Raw genomic sequence first — 20178 nt, 5'->3', positions numbered from 1 at the left:
AACAGGCTTTTCCAGGGCTTATAATCTCTTCTCTCTACCTTCTCCTAGAAGTGGGGTGTGTGTGTTTGCCCTACGTTGCTTTCATGCCCACAACTAAAAATATGGGAGATAAGTTTAAAAACACAACAACTCCCACTGGCAAATGGGAGTTAACTTAAAATTTTTTTAATTTTAATTTTAGAAAGGGCATGTTAGTGGGGGAGAGGGGCAGAGAGAGAGAGAGACAGAATATTTAAAGACATTTTTTTTTTAATGTTTATTTTTGAGAGAGAGAGAGAGAGACACACACAGAATCTGAGGCAAGCTCCAGGCTCTGAGCTGTCAGCACAGAGCCTCGAACTCAGGAGCCATGAAATTCATGACCTGAGCTGAAGTCAGGCTTAACCAACTCAGCCACTCGGGCTCCCTGAGAGAAAGAGGGAGAGAGAGAGGGAGGGAGGGAGGAAATATCTTAAGCGGGCTCCATGCTGACATGGGGCTCAATCCCAAGACCCTGGGATCATGACCTGAGCTGAAATCAAGAGTTGGAAGGATGCTCAACCGACTGAGCCACCCAGGTGCCCCTTTAGCCAGCTATTTCTAACTACACCTATGGTGTATCCTTTATGGTGACCGAAATCAGAGCAGAGCTCCCCGGCCAGCATGTCTGGGTGTCTTACTTCCTCAGCCTGCGGGTCGGTCGGGACCTGGTCACCTTGCCTGTGAGCAGCCCTTCCCATCGCCCCCGTGGGCTGAACCAACGTGGTCCCTTCCTCCCTGGTTAAGGGAACTGAGGCGGAGGGTGTAGTTTGGTAGGGGATGCCACGGCAGCGTCTGGAACGTTCTGTGATCTGCCTGGCCGGCTCCCCAATGATTTGAGAAGATTGGGAATTGGGTGGCTCAAGACTTATTTTCAACATATCAGAAAAGATGTGGCCAGTAGGTGGGTTTGGGAACATTTGCAGTTGGATTGCTCAGAGTTGTCAGCCGTGTGCTAGAGAGGCAGCATCTTGCTTTTTCACGTGGCTCTCTCCTGGGGGGAAAGCGTCCCCCAGACTAGAAGCAATGAGGTTTCGTGAGATAATCAAGTCACGGCTGATATTTGCAGATGTGGTGATGAATGTCTCACGGTTCCTGGTTGAATTCCTGCCTGAAGTGGAAGTTTTGCCTGTGTGTAATTAAGTCATCCTTTTTCGGTGGCCCCCTCCGAGGTCCCTCCCTGAGTCCCGACGACAAGCTGCAGGAGCGCCGGGGCCCTGAGCTTGCCGGGCTGGGAAGCAGCTGACTCTGCACGGGGCGCAGGGTCTGTCCCTGCGAGCAGGCACCGTGCAACGCCAGGAGCTCCTTGGACTGTGCGTGCACGAGGGGCAGTGCGTGTGTGTGCACGTGCGTGAGGGCGCTGCGTGAAACTGTTAGAGTTTGGAGTTGATTTCAGAAGGCAGGCGTCCATGTGCTCTGGGCAGACTAGCAGGTATATTTATGATCCTGGCCTACACTTTGAGGGAAGGATACTGGACTCACTGTTTCTAAGGAACCCCGACAGCCCCTAGTCAGCAGCGTCATGGAAATGAAAGGTGGCTGGAGCTTGACCGTGGGGTGTGAAAGCACCCAGCTCAGCGGTCGCAGGAGGGTCCTGACCCCCCAGTACCTCCCGTTTCGGTCAGGGACCAGCCGAGATTATGTAGTGGCCTGCGGGGCCCTTGGCGATGTGGCCTGGCCCCTGCGGCCCATGTGACCGCATTTCCAGCACCCCGCACCCCCTCCGCCCAGGCACACTGGAGCTCGCTGTCCCTGTCGTAGGTCACCTGCATTCTATAACCATAGGGCCTTTGCTTGTATCATTCTCTTTGCCCGGATGCTCTTCTCCAAGATGGCATTTCTTCATTTGCTGAGCTGCTCCGCTTAAGTGGCACCTTCACAGAGAAGATGGGCTTTCACCACCAGTGTATATGCAGCCCCCACACACCCCTTTCCTCTGTCCTTTGCTCTGTTACTCTGAGCCTGTGTCTGTACCTGGCATGTTGCAGAGCCACGTGCTTGACGCCGTCTCCCCCAGTGAGACGGTTGTGTTCGCTGCTATACTCCGGGCCCCGACACTTGCGGGATAAATGGATGAACTGAATAATTTCCCTCCATAGCAGAGTAGTATCCAAGATTCTCCTTTAGCCGCCCCGTCCTGCTCCAAGCTTCTCTTCCCATTTCTCTGTCCCCGGGGGTTCTGCTAAGCTGTGCCTTTCTGGACGGCATGGCACTCCCCTCCAGGATTCAGCTCGGTGCCTTTTTCTTTCCGTCCTCCTAATTTATCCCCTGAATTCCCAAATCCTCCGTAGCACTTTGGGACATTTGTCCCTGCTAACCCCTGTTGCGTGTCCTCGGGATGCCACTCGTGATTTGGAGGTTCCTGCAGAGCAGAATGATGCACCGTAGGAGAAGGCGTGTGCGTTGCCGTGAGGCCGCAGCCGTAGGTAGTGCCCAGGACAAGGCCTGCGGGTACACACCTTAGGTGCTTAATAAATCAGTCACTAACACGGTTCTCTTTTCTCTTTTTGTTGGACATCCTCAGGATGGCTTAGCATTGGTTATAACATTTGGTTCTTATTTACTCGATTGTAGATGTTTGTCTTAAGTTTGCAGTATATGATAAACTTTCATTTCTAAATAAAGAATTGGGTGATTAATTAAAAAAAATTTTTTTATTTATCTTTGAGAGAGAGAGAGACAGAGTGTGAGCTAGGGAGGGGCAGAGAGAGTGGGAGACACAGAATCCGAAGCAGGCTCCAGGCCCTGAGCTGTCAGCATAGAGCCTGATGTGGGGCTCGAACTCACAAACTGTGAGATCATGACCTGAGCTGAAGTCAGACACTTAATGGACTGAGCTCTCCAGGTGCCTCCTTTTAAAAATATTTTTTTAATGTTTATTTATTTTTGAGAGAGAGTATGAGCTGGGGAGGGGCAGAGAGAGAGGGAGACACAGGATCTGAAGCAAGAGTTATGTGATTTAAAAAGGTAAAAAGTAGGGCACCTGCGTGGCTCACTTGGTTGAGCATTTGGCTCTTGATTTTGGGTCAGATCATGATCCCAGGGCTGTGACACTGAGCCCCATGTCAGGCTCCATGCTGAGCGTGGAGCCTGCTAAAATTCTCTCTCTCTCTCTCAAATAAAATAAATAAATAAATAAAGGGAAAAGTAAAGGGAAGAAAAGGAAAAAAAATTTCAAGCAAGATAGAGAGTGTAAGGTAAAAAATAAATAAGTAAATAAAAATCCATGCTCCAGAATTAAGAGGTAACTACTGTTATGTCTTGTCTGAATCTTTCTATATTACTCTTTCTTAATGTGTGCTTTGAGATATCAGAAGGGTAGATTTGTCAAGAAACCTGCTGTCCTCATGGGATGAAGTCCTAAGTATTGCTGATCAGCTCAAACACCTGGAAGTTCTCAATCTCAGGTATGAACCCTTGGACGTCCATTTGTCACCTAGTATAAAACTCCTGATCTTTCCTTGTTCCCTCACGACATCGCTGTGGGAAGGAGGGGGGAGACAGCTTACTGGAACTTAAGACTTTACTTACTCTAACTTTTTCTTTGACTTAGTATTTAATATTCCTTGGTTATTGTAGTCTTTCAAATGGTCACACGAGGTGACTCACTATAGGGGTGTGTTTTACTTACTTTTAGTCTCTGTGCCCAATGTGGGGCTCCAGCTCCCGATCCTGAAATCAAGAGTCACACGCTTTATTGACTGAGCCAGCCAGGTATCCCTTTTTGGGGGTGGGGGGGTGGAATGTGTTTTCCTTTGATTGGCTGGGGGGGGTTGGCCTATTGAGCAAGATCTCCATATTTTTCGTGAGCCTAACCATGAAGGATGGGCCATCTGGAGGAGTTGGTATTTAACTGAAGAATTGGAGAGGTGCTATGAACAGTGCTTGTTGGGGGCACCCTGGCTCACTCAGTCATTGGAGCGTGCAACTCTTGATCTTGGGGTCATGAGTGCGAGTCCCACGCTGGGTGTAGAGATTACTTAATAAAATCTTTAAAAAAAAAAAAAAAAAAAAAGTGCTTCTCCATTCTGAAGTTTCTAGCATTTAATTGCTTTAGGAATGAATAATTTCACCGGACTGCTGTTTCATTCAGTTCTGATAAGGATTTGCCATCAAGATACGTGTTTCACTAACGCCATAATTTTCCAGGCCTTTTCAAATTCTTGCTTAGTTTCTTTTTTTTTTTTTTTTTTTTTTAATTTTTTTTTTTTTCAACGTTTTTTATTTATTTTTGGGACAGAGAGAGACACAGCATGAACGGGGGAGGGGCAGAGAGAGAGGGAGACACAGAATCGGAAACAGGCTCCAGGCTCTGAGCCATCAGCCCAGAGCCCGACGCGGGGCTCGAACTCACGGACTGCGAGATCGTGACCTGGCTGAAGTCGGACGCTTAACCGACTGCGCCACCCAGGCGCCCCAAGTTTCAATCTCTGAACCTTATTTTCCAAGGCCTCAGCCAGGCATCCCCTTTCCTACTCGAGCCAGCTTTACATAGATAGGTGGGTTGTGCCTGGTTCAGGCAGATTCAGTTATAGTAGATGGTCAGGCCTAAATTAATTGTGCTTCAAATAGAGCAAAGGGTGTAAGTTGACCCACGGTGTCTCCTCTTCTGGAAATAAGGGCTAACATGTTTTAATGGTATCTTCTTTCAAAAAGACTGTCAGGGGGAGCCAGGGCGGCTCAGTCGGTTCAGTGTCTGACTTCGGCTCAGGTCATTATCTCACAGTTCATGAGTTTGAGCCCCACATCGGGCTCTGTGCTGACAGCTCAGAGCCTGGAGCCCGCTTCAGATTCTGTGTCTCCCTCTCTTTCTGCCCCTTCACTGCTTGTGCTGTCTCCGTTTCTCAAAAATAAACATTGAAAAAAATTTTTTAAGTAAATAAAAAAGACCGTCAGGATTGAGTCCTGAGATGAGGATCATGAGAGAAAATTGAAAAGGTGGTGATTTATTTGATCCATCCTAGTGGAAAAGAGGGGTTTAGAGACTCTGAAGAAGCAAAATTATAGCCTCTGGTATAGTGTATCAGTAGGACTGATAGTCTGGACTCCTTTGGTTTTTAATTAATTCCATTTTTTAATAAAATGTTTATTTTGAGAGAGCATGAGCAGGGGGCGGGGTGCAGAGAAACAGGGAAAGAGAGAGAATCCCAAGCAGGCTCCATACTCAGCACAGAGCCCGATGTAGGGCTCGATCCCATGAACCGTGAGATCATGACCTGAGCCAAAACCTGGTCGGATGCTTAGCCGACTGAGCCATCCAGGCACCTTTGATTTCATTTTAAGGTTGAAACAAACCAAACGCCTCATATTAAATCCCAAATTGTTGCTTTCTATGACTTTCACTCGGGCCTACTGGAGAGCAAGCATTCAGCACATTGTGTCTTCTTTTTCTACACAGTGAGAATAAGCTACGCTTTCCCTCGGGTTCACCATCTCTAGCTGGAACATTTCCTGCACTGAAGGTTTTGGTTCTTAACCGAACAGGAATAACATGGGCTGAGGTAATCCTATTTCTTTAGTTTATTACCCAGAGATAAGAAATTTTAAATTCTTGGCTTAATGGGCAATTGAGGCACAACTGTGCCTTCATTTTATTTTATTTTATTTATTTATTTTTTTTGACGTTTATTTTTGAGACAGAGAGAGACAGAGCATGAAGGGGGGAGGGGCAGAGAGAGAAGGAGACACAGAATCGGAAGCAGGCTCCAGGCTCTGAGCCATCAGCCCAGAGCCCGACGCGGGGCTCGAACTCACGGACCGCGAGATCGTGACCTGGCTGAAGTCGGACGCTTAACCGACTGCGCCACCCAGGCGCCCCGACTGTGCCTTCATTTTTTTTTTTTTTCAACGTTTTTTATTTATTTTTGGGACAGAGAGAGACAGAGCATGAACGGGGGAGGGGCAGAGAGAGAGGGAGACACAGAATCGGAAACAGGCTCTAGGCTCCGAGCCATCAGCCCAGAGCCTGACGCGGGGCTCAAACTCACGGACCGCGAGATCGTGACCCGGCTGAAGTCGGACGCTCAACCGACTGCGCCACCCAGGCGCCCCTGTGCCTTCATTTTAATCACGTTATCCAAATAATAGGATCCTTTAAACTGCCTCACAGAAAGGAGTTACAAACTTGTTGTAGTGAGGTAGAATTTTCTATCTTGGGATCGGTGTTCTCTCTCTCGGCTCCTTCTGTTTTGTTCTGCCATCGTTCTAGACGGTGGCGCTCCATAATGCTGTGCAGTTCACACAGGCTGAACTTAGCCCCCAAGTTAGCTGCGGATTGGGCTTTTAGCTCGCTGGGTTTTCCCGCAAGTGCTCCGAGGCGGAGCTGCCGGAAGATTCTCGCATCCTTTTCTTGTTTGCAGTTTGGCTCTTGGAAGCCGCCGTTCATCATAGACAGCTGGGCTCGACAGTGGGCTCGGGGGTCCCTCACCCGGCAGCGTTTGGGATTTATATCTGGCACTGCTATTTTCTGTTTGAGGTTAACTGACCTCACACACCCAGCGTATTCCTTTTTGGAACCAAGTGCAGATAAGGATATCCCCAGCCAAGTGGTTCGTCTATGAAATGCCACCGAGGCACCTCCCTTAGGGACGAATCACCTCTGCCTGGTGCGCCTGTGTCCTAGGGCTCCTCCCTGGTGAGTGGGGTTCAGACTGAGCATCGGAACAGGAAGGGCACTTGGAGATCGAGATGCTGGGGCTGAAGTGCAAGTGGGGAAATTTAGAAACCCTGGTTGCGAAGTACCGTCCGATTAGCGTCCTCTTCGCAAACCCGGGTTGGCATTGAGAATCGAGGACAGGTGGGGACCTCAAGTCCCTTCCTTTTTTGGGTAAGCAAACTGTCCTGTCTGCAAGTCTACTTCGCACGAGCCTTGTACAGTTCAGGACGCCCCTGGATGGCCCGCTTGTAGCTTAGAGTGCCCGATGTCTATGCGGCCGTGTCATTAAAACACAGCCCTTAACATTTAAGTGTTACCGCCCGTCCACTGGCACTCCTGGCCTGAATTAGAGTCTGCGATGAAATGTCCGTAGGGCACTTTGTTTCCCGAACGGTAACTGAACTGAATTGATGGGGAAGGTACGGTAGTAAACACACAGGAAGGACCAGTAGAGGCTGTTTCGCCCTGACCGGAGTTTCTCTTCTAGGTGCTGCGGTGCGCCCCCGGGTGGCCGGTCCTGGAGGAGCTGTACCTCAAGTCTAACGACATCTCCATTTCGGAAAGGTAACAAGGGTTCACGTCCACGCGCGTGTCGCCATTCAGCCATCCTGAATAAACACGTGATCTCCATTATACCCATCATCAATTTTATTTATTTTGAGAGAGAGAGTATGGGGGGAAGGGGCAGAGAAAGAGGGAGAGAGAATCCCAAGCGGGCCCCACACTGTCAGCATACAGCCTGATGTGGGGCTTGATCCCACAGACCGTGAGATCATGACCTGAGCAGAAATGGAATCAGACACTTAACTAAGCCACCCAGGCGCCCCCCAACATTATTTTGTTTAAGGATTTGCAAATAAGAATGGGAAAATGCTTATTACTCACAAATTACAGCCCATCGGAGTGTAAGCCTTGAATTAAACATATTTGAAGACCAGAACTTTAGTAGCTTCATAGAAATATAGTTAACTTCTGTTTCTAAATGGAGGTTCTAGAGGAAATGCTTTTATACGGCTCAAATCCTGCATTGTAGGTAGCACTGTGTGTGTAAGATTGATGTACTGAGTCTATGGAAAAGCTTATTCTCCTTGAGTAAATTAAATATGTTGTCTTGCCTCTTTTGTTGATATCATTAAATTACTATGTGAAATTAAACGTGGGCAAATTTATAATACATTCCCAATGAAAGGATTCAAGCCAATGAGACTTCACTGTATGGAACGACTTATTATACAGGTGAATGCAGGTGTTTTTAAGTGAAACTGTTTATTTGGGGGATGATTTGAGGTTCACATGCAGTTATAAGAAATAATGCCCAGAGGTCCCTGTACCCATCACCCACTTTCTCCCATGGGTGCGATACCACAGCCAGGATCCTGAAGTTGGTCCATCCACATAGAGGACATTTCCAGCACTGCAAGGGTCCCTCCCTCCTGTTGCCCTTTCACAGTGCTGTCCCCTCGCCTCCTGCTCCCTTCACCTCCTTTACACCAAATGCAGGTATTTTAAAAGCCATATATCTTTGAAGACAAGTCAGGTTAAATTCATGTTGACACACTTTGATTTTCCACACAGGCCGGCGGATGTTCTACAGACAGTCAAGTTATTAGACCTTTCCTCTAATCCATTAATTGATGAAAATCAGCTGTTTCTCATAGCCTATCTCCCCAGGTAATTTGCTCCTAAAATGCCGTTACAGCAGTGCTTAGGAGATTTTTCGTGAATGGATCGTAGGCTCTGTGTACTTGCTCAGATGGAATTCACACACGAATTCCCTTTGGGAAACTTTTCTCTGAATTTACGTAGAGGAGGTGTTTGCAGACCACGTAGTGCGCAGTCTGTGTCTGTACTAGGTCATTGAGGAAAGGGTAATTCGGCCTGGTGCTAATGTCAGAAGTCTTCATTCATTAAACTTACGGAAGTCAGATCACATCTGTTTGTTCTTGGAGACCCGTTAACACGTGGCACTGCCGCGGGCACCAGGAGCAGTTAGGTGACTGGGGAGCCCTCACAACGTAGCGTGAACAGTCCTCTCTGCGCGCCCTAAACCGGACTCTGTGGTTTCTAAGCCTTTCATGGGGCACAAAAACCTAGGGTGGGGGAAGAGCATTACAAATCTAGTCTGGTTGACCGCCTGTAGCATTTCATATTGTTCCTTGTAATCAAATTTAACATTTTAAATTTCAGATTAGAACAACTAATCCTTTCTGACGTCGGAATTTCTTCTATACATTTTCCGGATGCAGGAACTGGTATTTGAGATTAACTCTACTCCCCCCCCCCCCCCCCCCCCCCCCCCCCGCCCCGTAGCCCATACTTCTGCTCTTTCACTTCTGCCGTGTAACTTAATTCTCCTTTTTTCCAGGGCGCAAAACATCAATGTTTCCTTCCTTGCAGTACCTTGTAGTAAATGACAATCAGATCTCACAAGTAAGAGCTTCTTCACAATGTGCACACTGTATCCTCACTTCCACTCTTATGATGGAGTTTGCAGGTTCCTTCTATTAAAAAATATTTCACTTTAACACTATTCTTTATTGAAGTGTTTAACTTTAATTCCAGTGGAGTTAACATGCAGTGTCCTATTAGTCTCGGGTGTACAATACAGGGATTCAACACCTCCCCACGGGACCCAGTGCTCATCGTGATACGTGTGCTCTTAATCCCCGTCACCTATTTCACCCCCACCCCCTTCCCCTCTGGTGACCATCAGTTTGTTCTCTAGAGTTAAGATTCTTTTTCTTAGTTTGTCTCGTCTCTTGTGTTTTCCTTTTGTTCATTTGTTTCTTAAATCCCACATGAGTGAAATCATAGGTTATTTGTCTTTGACTTGTTTCATGTAACATAATACTTTCTCGCTCCATCCATGTTGTTGGAAATGGCAAGATTTTATTCTTTTTGAGGGTTGAGTAATATTTTACTATATATATGTGTGTGTGTGTGTGTGTGTATGTGTGTGTGCGTATTTGTGTGTGTGTGTGTATGTGTGTGTGCGTATTTGTGTGTGTGTGTGTGTGTGTATGTGTGTGTGCGTATTTGTGTGTGTGCGTATTTGTGTGTGTGCGTATTTGTGTGTGTGTATGTGTGTGTGTGTATACACACACACACACACACACATACATACCACGTCGTCTTTATCCAGCCACCTATCGATGGACACTTGGGCTGCTTCCATGATTTGGCTCTTGTAAACAATGCTGCAATAAACATAGGGGTGCATGTATCCCAAAGCTAGTGTTTTTGTATTTTGGGGGTAAAGACCCAGTAATGCGATGACTGGATTGTAGGGAGTTCTGTTTTTAACTTTTTGAGGAACCTCCATACCGTTTTCCACAGTGGCTGCACCCGTTTGCATTCCCACCAGCAACGCACAAGGGTTCCTTTTTCTCCACATCCTCACCAACACTTGTTGCTTCTTGTGTTTTTGATACTAGCCATTCTGACAGGTGTGAGATGATACCTCATTGTAATTTGGATTTGCATTTCCCTGATGATGAGTGACGTTGAATATCTTTGCTTGTATCTGTTGGCCATCTGGATGTGTTCTTTGGAGAAATGTGTTCATTTCTTTTCCCCATTTTTAATCGAATCACAGTAAAACCTTGGTTTATGAGCATAATTTGTTCCGGAGGCAAACTATACTCTAAAGCACTCGTATATCAAAACGAATTTCAAGAACCACTGGCTCAGTTGTGATCATGTGACATTCGGCCTCACGTAGTACTCGTATTGCAAGACGTTGCTCGTTTATCAAGTTAAATTTATCAGAAAAGTTTGCTCATCTTGCGGGACATTCGCAGGACAAGTTACTCACAATCCAAGGCTTTACTGTATTTGTCTTTTGGGCGTTCGGTTTTACAAGTTCTTTACATATTCTGGACTCAGCCTTTATTGGATATGTCATTTGCAATGATCTCCCATTCTGTAGGTTGCCTTTTAGTTTTGTTGATGGTTTCCCTTGCTCTGCAGAAACTTTCTATTTTGCTGTAGTCAAAAGATACTTTAGATTGAAAGAGAAGTGCTTCCTCAGGGTGAAACTCCTCAGAAAACCCAAAAATATTAACAGAGAAATTAGTTTAATTCACCCGTCAGCAGACGGTCATTTTACACGGCACAGTTCTAGAGTAAAAGCGCACGGTCTTCTTAGTGGGTGCTTGGTGCATGATGAGATCCAGTGCCTCTGATTGGAACTGGAGATTCAGGCTTTTCTCTGGCTAGTTCAAATCATCTAGGAAAGTAGCCTGAAACATGCTTATATTCACGTATTTTTTCCGTTGGGTTTCAGTGGTCATTTATCAATGAGCTGGATAAGTTACAGAGTCTGCGTGCTCTGTCCTGCGTAAGAAACCCCCTGACGGAAGGAGGCAGCGGACCACAGACCACACGCCAGTTCATCATCGCCAAAATCGGTCAGCTGAAGACCCTGAACAAATGTGAGGTGGGCGCTTAGTATCACGATGAGGTATTTTATGGTTGGTTGTTTGAGAGAGCGCATGTGAATGCGTGAATGAGAGAAGGGCAGAGAGAAGGAGAGAGGGATCCCAAGGAGGCTGCACGCTGTCAGCACAGAGTCCTGTACGGGGCTCGACCTCACAAACCATGGGATCAGGACCGGAGCCAAGATCAAGAGTCGGACGCTTAACCGACTGAGCCACCCGGGCGCCCCTGAATCTTGTAAAGGGTTCAGATGTAGCTTTCCCCCCGTATGGTAAAATACTGCCCTTGTGCGGTACTAAGAAGTCTTTCTTTCCGACTCCTCGGGAGGCGGCGTTACTCAGGTGAGGACAGAAGTTGCCTAGCTGCCCCTTGAGGAGGGGCGAGGGATTCTGGGCACTTGCTCCTTTTCCCGGGGGGGGCAGAGGCAGACGGGACACAGAACCGCAGAGCCTGTCCTCTCCTCAGCCGATTGCCCAGGTGGGGCCGCTCGCCTGTGGTGTCAGCGCCCCCAGGGGCCCAGGACACCTGCCGCAGCCCACACGCCGGCAGGTGGACAAATACTCTCATGAAGAAAAGCGTAAGACCGAAACTGGTTTTTCTTCTTCAGTAAACTCTTGAATTCTGTCCGTGTTAGCGAGGAAAGGTAAAGCCATACGAAGCGTCGTCCCTCTCGACGTGATTATTCTGTGTGTGTGAAGAGTGGAGGAAGGACAGGGTACAAAATGCAAACACTCGCTAGAAGAACACTTCAACGGGGGCGCCTGGTGGTTCAGTTGGTGGCTCAGCGGAGCCGACTTCTTTCGGCTCAGGTCACGATCTCCTGGCTCATGAGTTTGAGCCCCGTGTCGGGCTCTGCTGACAGCTCGGAGCCTGGGGCCGGTTTTCAGATTCTGTGCCTCCCTCTCTCTCTGCCCCTCCCCCTTGTTTATTAGCTCTCGAAAATAAACATTAAAAAAAAAAAAACCACCTTAACAGACCTGTTTTGATTCACATTAATATAGATTCTACCAGAGGAAAGGCGTGGGGCTGAGCTTGATTACCGAAAAGCATTTGGAAATGAATGGAAAAAGGCTGGCGGACATCAGGATCCAGACAAAAACAGGCCAAATGAAGAATTTCTTGCAGCCCATCCCAGATACCAGTCGCTCTGCCTGAGTACGTACATGAGGCCCGGAGCCTTCCCCGCGCGGCGACCCCCACCCCCCTCCCTGCCAGCGGCCTTGCAGCTAGAACAGCTGGGGAGCAAAGGGGACCCTCGGTGCCACCGTTTTTCTCCTCTGGGTCTCTTCGTACTCCTCTGCATAGCTGACGGGTGCTTTCCTGGGGCCGATCCAGCGAGTTGGGAGCAAGAATTAAACCACTGCCTTTAGGAAAGAGAAGCAGGCAGCTGTCTGAGCAGAAGTAAGGAAGCTGGGAAAGGGCGTGCGCTCCCCGAAGAGAGAGGTTGGCATTCGGGACGGAAAGCAGCTGTGCGTGGAAGTTGTCGTGTCTGCCTGCTCACCCGACTCCCTGCTCGAGGAGGCAGTACTCTCCCTCCTTTAAGGGGGGCAGGAAGCACTCCAGCGTATCTTGACTCGGGTTGTACTGAGAGCATTTTAATTTAATTTTTTTTTTTTTTTAATTTACATCCAAATTAGCGTATAGTGCAACAATGATGTCAGGAGTAGATGCCTTCGTGCCCCTTAACCATTTAGCCCATCACCCCTCCCACACCCCCTCCAGGAACCCTCAGTTCTCCATATTTATGAGTCTCTTCTGTTTTGTCCCCCTCCCTGTTTTTATATTATTTTTGTTTCCTTTCCCTTATGTTCATCTGTTTTGTTGCTTAAAGTCCTCGTGTGAGTGAAGTCATGATTTTTGTCTTTCTCTAATTTCACTTAGCATAATACCCTCTAAGTTCCATCCACATAGTTGCAAATGGCAAGATTTTGTTCTTTTTGATTGCCGAGTAATATTCCATTGTATATATATACCACATCTTCTTTATCCATTCATCCCCCGATGGACATTTGGCCTCTTTCCATACTTTGGCTATTGTTGATAGTGCTGCTATAAACATTGGGGTGTGTGTTCCCAGAAACGTACTGAGGGCATTTTAAAAATTAAGGGGCGCCCGAGTGGCTCAGCCAGTTAAGCATCTGACGCTTGGTTTTGGCTTGGGTCGTGATCTCACGGTTCGTGAGTTGGAGCCCCATGTCGGGCTTTGTGCGGACAGTGCGGAGCCTGCTTGGGATTCTCTCTCTCTGCCCCTCCCCTGCTCACACTCTCTTGGTCTCTCAAAAATAAGTAAACTTAAAAAAACACACAGATGTCAAGGTAGAATCTGGGCATCGGCATTTAAGCTCCCCAGCTGATTCTAACGTCCAGGAAAGTTCAGACGAGTGCACGGTACTTGCTCAGCGCTCTGTCCTGAGAGCTCCCCGTGTGCGTGTCCCCTACTGGTTTGGGCACTGGGAACACAAGGTACTTCCTCACCCTCACCAGCCTGGGTCCTCAGGCACTGAAGCCATGACTTCATGATTCTTAGTCCCTGATGTAGCTTTCCATTTTGTTTTGACTTCATTATTATTCCAAATTTCACTTTTATGTGATTTTCTTTTTTTTTTTTTTTTTTTTAATATATATTTCCTAATGCAAGAAGCTCACCGCATAAGCGCTTCAGGCTGGAACATGATCTTTGAGGAAGAAAAGCTGCCTACGGGAATTGCTTTCAAATCACTCTATTAGCTGGCCCAATTTCCTGGCCACCTTAGGTGAATTCTGCAGCACTGGGGGGAGGTGACGGGAAGGGAAGATTCTAACGCATTCCTGTGCCTACGGCCCAGCATTTCACGGCTGAGAACGCTACGAGACGAAAGCACAGATACTTGGGGGTGTTTCTAGAAACGCGGTCTCCGGTTGGCCCAGCAGAAGTTCGAGCAGGAAGGCTCCAGCTTTTCTGACGTCCTCCTATGGGATCCCCTTCCCAGGCAGGGGGAGGTGCTGAGCGCCCGGCCTGGTGTCACGCGCTCTGGCCGAGACTCGAAGGTGTCCCGTGAGCTGTGTCCCAGATGGCACCAGGCTTCTCTCTCAGGACCCAGAATGCGAGGGAACGGTTAGCAAAGGTGAAACTTTGAATAAAAAGTGCCCTAAGCGTCTGAAAGCCCAGCCTCCTCTTGCCAGCTCGAGTCGGGGCGCCGTCTGTGAGGATCAGCGATGGGGGTCCCAGGCTTGCAAGCAGTTGCGTCCGCCCTTCCTAAAAATAAACAAGCAAACCAGTAACTGAATTAAAGGACCCCGCTGCCAGGTTAGCGTGGCAGCCGCTGCGAGGTTTATCCCCGGAAGGGAAAAGGCTATGCAAACACTTACTGTTTGTATTTTTGCTTCCGGTGGCTTAAGGCTTATCACTCATCCTTTTTTATTTCTTCTTCCGCAGAATATGGTGCACCTGAAGACGGGGAACTCAAAACACGACAGCCGTTTTTGCTCAAAAACCAGCTACTAAGTAAGAACCTCACACTCAAAGACCGCGTATTTGTATTCGCGTCCTTAGGCGCGGAAACAGATAGTGATGAGCTAGTAGGGATTGTTTCTCTTAAGTAAGTACCTAAGTGAGTACTTCAGTTTTTAGAGAAATGATGAATTCTCAAGCCTATCTAACTTCTTATATTGGGGGGCGCCTGGGTGGCTCGGTTGAGTGTCCGAATCTGGCTCAGGTCACGATCTCGCGGTTCGTGGGTTTGAGCCCCGCGTCAGGCTCTGTGCTGACAGCTCGGAACCTGGAGCCTGCTGCGGATTCTGTCTCCTCCTCTCTCTGTCCCTTTCCCACCCATGCCTGGTCTCTCTCTCTCTCTCTCAAAAATAAACATTTTAAAATAATTTTAATTCTTATATTGGACATTTTGGCAATTCTCATGCTTTCAATTCACCTAATGGTGTTATAAATGGGCAGTATGTGAGAAGTGAATGGACTTGTGATTTGTAAATGTGTGACTTTTCTTACACTGGAACACACAGCCAAATTCTCAGGAAAGGACTATTAAGGGGAGAAGGGATGGCATTAGAACGTTGGTCCAGCTATTTTTGTTGTTGTTAGTAATTCTGTGAAGTATTAACAGAAGGGATTTTCAACATCGGTAAGACCCTTTATTAGGATTTGAGCCAAGCTGTACGGAACAGCCATTATCATTTGTCAGCTACTGTTAACGTGTGTGTGTAATTTAAATCCTTATTACAGTAGGTCTCAGTCACTCTCTTTCCTTTTTTCCTTCAAGCACTGAAGATAAAATATCCTAATCAGGTTGATCAGAAAGTCACAGAAAAACAACTGCCAGGTAAGAAAAACAGGCTTTTCCACTCATTGCGCTTATGAATTGCTGGCCTAGGAGTTGGCTGGAAGCAAAGTGTCTGAACTTCTAGAGTAGGTTTTCACTCATCTTTTATGATCTGAAATACAACTAATCGTGCCAGCATCCTCGTCCTCCCCCCCCCCCCCCCCCCCCCCAACCCCTTCCCGGAAGCCCGAGTCTCCTGTAACCATATCAGCTTATCTAGGAAAGTCCTGTTAAACCAGAAGCCCCTGCGCACATTTACATCTTCAGCCAAAGTCATTAGTGCTGGACTGGCTCGGCCTTTCCTGCATCCACCTCGGGTTAGTTCTCAAATTGTTGCTCTGGCCCAGAGAGACTGTTTCACCGGGCTTGAGGTCTGTCTCACCATCCCTTCGTAAAACAGGAAATGTGTCCTAGTGACCCGAGCCGTGAATTATTTGGACATCTGTGACTTCTCATACGCTTGACTCCTTACCGATCGGGAGTCCCTGTGGAAAGTTCTCAGACGTGGTCTTTTAACGGAAACACTGAAATGGTTTTCTTTTGGAAAAGCTACTTCGGAACTCCGTCTAAACATTAGTGCTGCTGGAACTGAATTCATTTTATTCCGAAAATACTTCTGTGTCAACAAACTAGATTCCTCTAAGTGACCTTAAACTTAGAGAAAAAATTACAGCCCATCTTTTGGGCATACTGTGAATTCTCAAGAATTCTCAAGATTAAACTTGATTCAGAGTTAAATAGTAGTATCAACAGGTTAAATTTAGAACAGTGAGGATTTGCCCAAGAAATGGAATGTAGATCACCATAAATGACTCTAGTAAAAGACTCTTCTTTGTTTGCCTGTCAGTGCAGTAAATTCACATTTATTTTTAAATTAATTTTTTATCAAATCCTACAAGCTCACAGTGTCGCTTATGGAAGGGTTTGTACTCACAGGGGTACCTTTCTGACTGGTAGCTGTCATTTAATACCAGTGTTACTCCATTTTCCTTAGCAGTCTAATTTCTGTTCCTGTGATCTGTAATTCTGCTGTTAGATCACTAGCAATTCAAAGTAGTGGCTCCCCTTTGGTTATTCTGTTTTCAGACTTAAGTACTGTCAGTAAAGACACTCACGGGGACGGACCAGTGAGAGACCCAGAGCTTTCTTGTTAATGTGTAGGCTTTGGATGCGTGTTTGCTTTTCCCTTTACTTTCCAGACCCATAAAATCAACTCCTGGGGAGGTTATTACTGAGGAATATTGGCTCAAGAATGTTGTCAGCCCTGAGTTCAGCTTTCTGTCCAAGGGCTCCTTTGGGGAAGGGCACCAAGCTCCATCCGTCAAGGACTGTGGCCGGGTGTGCGTGTGACTGTGGCTCTAGGCTGATGGCGACAGAGTGGCCTCACCCTCTCCTCTTCCACCCTCTATACCTGTGTCCCAGTTCTTCTCAGGTGCGGTTCCCCCCCGGCACACCCACCATGTTCATGCACTGATTTGTGTTAATCTTCAGATGGACCCAGCAGAGAGCAGAATCATCCATAGAAATTATATGTAATACTTACTGCTTCAAGCGGTACAGAATCGGAGTCCTGTGGTCTCGAAACCTGGCAGCAAGCCAGCAGATTACAACAGTTCTTGCTATCGATTTTTACGCCACATGCTGCCAATATTCAACCGCCAACGTAACTGTTCTTCAAAACGTGATACATAAGGAAATGTAAACGACTGCAACATTGTCTTTTGCCCATACGTCTGGGCATACGGTACGACCGAGCATTCTACCTTGTGGCACTCGTGATGGTAGAATTAAAAACAGATGTTCACCGGTGGAGAAATAGGTGGTTGAGTGAGTTTGGGCCACGCATGGCCGTATCATGGATCTTTAAAGAGAACGAAGTAGGTCTAGAGCCGCACTGTCCAGGATGGCTGCCACGAGCCACAATTTAAATGCCTTAAATTGAAATCATAATTTCAATTTCCTCCCCGCACTTCAGGTGCTCACTAGCCACGCAGCGGCTGTGCTGGGCTGTGCAGGTCTAGAGGAACTGGCGTGAAGAGAGAAAAGATGGACCGCTGCAGGTGAAACCTGTCCATCCTTCTAGAAACGGAGGAACGCCTCGAAGTGTATACCTGTTAAACTTAAAACAAATTTTTTTAGTGTTCTATTTTATTTTTTGAGAGTGCACGAGCAGAGGAGCAGCCGAGGGAGAGGGAGACACAGAATCCGAAGCGGGCTCCAGGCTCTGAGCTGTCAGCACAGAGCCCGACGAGGGGCTCCAACTCACTAATTATGAGATCATGCCCTGAGCTGAGGTCGGACTCTTGACCGACTGAGCCACCCAGGCGCCCTACCCGTTAAAATTCTAACAGTGGTCATGGGGAGGCACAGGGACAGTTAACCATCTCTACATTTTCTAAATGTGAAGACAATCGTGTTACTTCCACATTAAAAATGGTATTGTTATTTAGAGCATTACATGCAAATTGCTGTTTTTCTAAAGACACAGTGCGAGTAGGCAGATTTCTTCTTAGGATTGTTTTGTGACCAAACTTTCTGTTTCTGATGTGAGTTAGGAATGTGTCTTCCCTGTTGCTGTGGAGGAGTTAACCCATCGCTGATCACCCTCCAAACAAGGAAAGCCGGTCCACCTAAGGCTTTTGAAAGGACAAGATTATCTACACAGATTCACATGTAAAAGAACAAGTTACGTTCATTAAAATTACAAGTGTAATTAAGTGTTTATATTCAACACATAAATAAGGCCAGTTTTTATTCTAAAATAAAGATAACATTTATTATGACAAGTTGCATAAAAACACACACAGCTTTTACAAAAATCATTTTTGATAGAAAAATATTCGAATACATGTGATATTTGTAGGAACACCACACTATTGCTGTACCTCCAGCTAAAGCTTCAGAGAAACTATTTCTCATCACCAAAATATCCAGTATTTACCACAACCCATCTTTGGAAAGAAGTTCATAGCGTTTTCTGAACAAACCAAAGCATTTGCTCATTGAGTAAATCCCCCTCGCATGTCAAGGGCATTTACACGTCCTAATCCCCACAGACTGGGCGCGCTCGAAGGGAGCCTATAGACCACTTGGGCCTCCCTCACTCCCCAGGGAGGAAACCAAGGCAGAGGGACGGACAGACGTCCTCGGGGCGCCCCGCCCCAGCGTTCTCTCAGCCATCCAGAAGTGAGTGATCACAGAGGTTTAGGAAGGTCAGGATTTCACTCACATTTACTCCTCTGTGCAGAGAATAGGTTTTCCGGTTTCTTCAGAGTAAGGAGGAAATATTAAACACCACTGAGATGGTAATGAAAAGCCATTGTCAAGGGCACTTAGGTCAAACATTGGCTCCGTTTCCCACAGCTTCCCGAATGTCCAGTAGGTGGTGTGGACCGGGCTCTCGCCGCCCGGGGGCAGGTGAGCCTTTCCCTAATGATGGAACACTGAGTCACTGCGACTGTGGGCTTGTCACGTGAGCTCGTTTTACACGGAACTGTTATTCAAGGGAACTGAGGGTGTGTCTTTTGACAGATTCCATGACCATTCAGAAGGTGAAGGGACTGCTGTCACGTCTTCTCAAAGTGCCTGTGTCAGAACTTCTGCTGTCCTACGAAAGTCCCAAAGTAAGTTGCCCAGCGAAACACAGAGTGAAGCTTAGGTCCTGCCCCCCGTAAGACGCGTCATTCAGCTGGGGCTCTTTGTGACTCGGCTGGATTCTCGGTGAAAAACAGACATCTTTGATGTATTAACCCTTTGTTCTGTTTTTAGATGCCTGGCAGAGAGATTGAGCTAGAAAATGACCAGCAGTCATTACAGTTCTATTCTGTGGAAAACGGAGACTACCTGTTAGTGCGATGGTAACAGCCAACTAATCAAGTTCAGAGACTCCACTGTTTTATCATGACTGGGGTTCACTGGAAAGGAATGATACTCTGGAACAATTCTGTCAGAAGAAGAGGTTTTACAACTTGCCCTAAGTAGAGAAAAAGTGGTATTTTTCATTGGGAAGAGACCATTTCTAGGCATATATAGAACAGTAGGTGCAAAGCCTTGGTTACTGCTAATGACTTTCTGATTTTATTTCGTATTTATGGTTCATGGCTACTTTAAATATTAAATAGAACCTAGCTAGTCTAATGAAATCTGAACACAGTTAAGGTCCAGCATAAGACCAGTTTTAATGGAATTCCACTGTTGCTACTAGTTTAAAAGGTTACCAAAAGGACTTGGAAGGTCATTTTGGAAAATGTCCCTTGAACTCAGGGAGGCACCTCTTCTGTGTGTAACGCATATGCTATGATCTCTCTTCTCTGCTGCACTATTTTTAGAGTACTTGCAAAAATGAATCCCATGCTTTCTCCTGCAGCTGCACCTACACTGGGCATATATTCTTCTACAGATGAAGACCAGCTCTGATGGGAATTCACGTGTAGTAGGGAACCATCGGGCAATGACAGGAGGAAAGCAAAACTCATTTGAAGTGTCAACTGTTTAAGCAGTATCCTTCCCTATGTCACTAAAACCCTGAGAGGTATTTGACCTATATCCACATTTTAGTTTTTTTTTTTCAATAGTACCAGACTGCGACCTTCAGGATTTGTGCTAAATGGCAAAAGAAAACTTGAATTAGCCCACTTAATAAGTGAACTTTAAAACCAAAGTCCTGAACCGAGTCGACTGGTTCCTTTTCAAGTTGCCCACTTCAGACATTTCCAGAAACCCCAAGCTTTGGTATCAGTGACCACACAGCATTCT

The 20178-nt window shown here is 46.8% G+C and overlaps 1 protein-coding gene across 3 annotated transcripts in view; it reads left to right on the top strand.

Annotated features, from left to right (window-relative positions):
- The window catches only part of TBCE (tubulin folding cofactor E), a 91515-nt gene extending 71637 nt beyond the window's left edge, over positions 1 to 19878 (top strand). For 2 of the 3 annotated variants that reach the window (XM_042961307.1, XM_042961308.1), the window contains exons 6-18: positions 3326 to 3425; positions 5417 to 5519; positions 7161 to 7237; positions 8249 to 8344; positions 8861 to 8925; positions 9039 to 9103; positions 10959 to 11111; positions 12112 to 12265; positions 14526 to 14594; positions 15364 to 15423; positions 18955 to 19046; positions 19192 to 19280; positions 19790 to 19878. In XM_042961307.1, the coding sequence (XP_042817241.1) occupies positions 3326 to 3425; positions 5417 to 5519; positions 7161 to 7237; positions 8249 to 8344; positions 8861 to 8925; positions 9039 to 9103; positions 10959 to 11111; positions 12112 to 12265; positions 14526 to 14594; positions 15364 to 15423; positions 18955 to 19046; positions 19192 to 19280; positions 19790 to 19826 (1160 nt within the window). In that variant the 3' untranslated portion in view covers positions 19827 to 19878. Of the gene's footprint in view, positions 1 to 3325; positions 3426 to 5416; positions 5520 to 7160; positions 7238 to 8248; positions 8345 to 8860; positions 8926 to 9038; positions 9104 to 10958; positions 11112 to 12111; positions 12266 to 14525; positions 14595 to 15363; positions 15424 to 18954; positions 19047 to 19191; positions 19285 to 19789 lie in introns of those variants that run through there. The other variant, XM_007086038.3, reaches the window with a different exon arrangement.
- The last annotated feature ends 300 nt before the right edge of the window (positions 19879 to 20178 follow it).

The sequence above is a fragment of the Panthera tigris genome, chromosome D2 (assembly GCF_018350195.1).
Source record: "Panthera tigris isolate Pti1 chromosome D2, P.tigris_Pti1_mat1.1, whole genome shotgun sequence".
NCBI lineage: Eukaryota > Metazoa > Chordata > Mammalia > Carnivora > Felidae > Panthera > Panthera tigris.
Note: the sequence above shows the minus strand (reverse complement) of the source record. Positions and strands in the feature narration are given on the sequence as shown.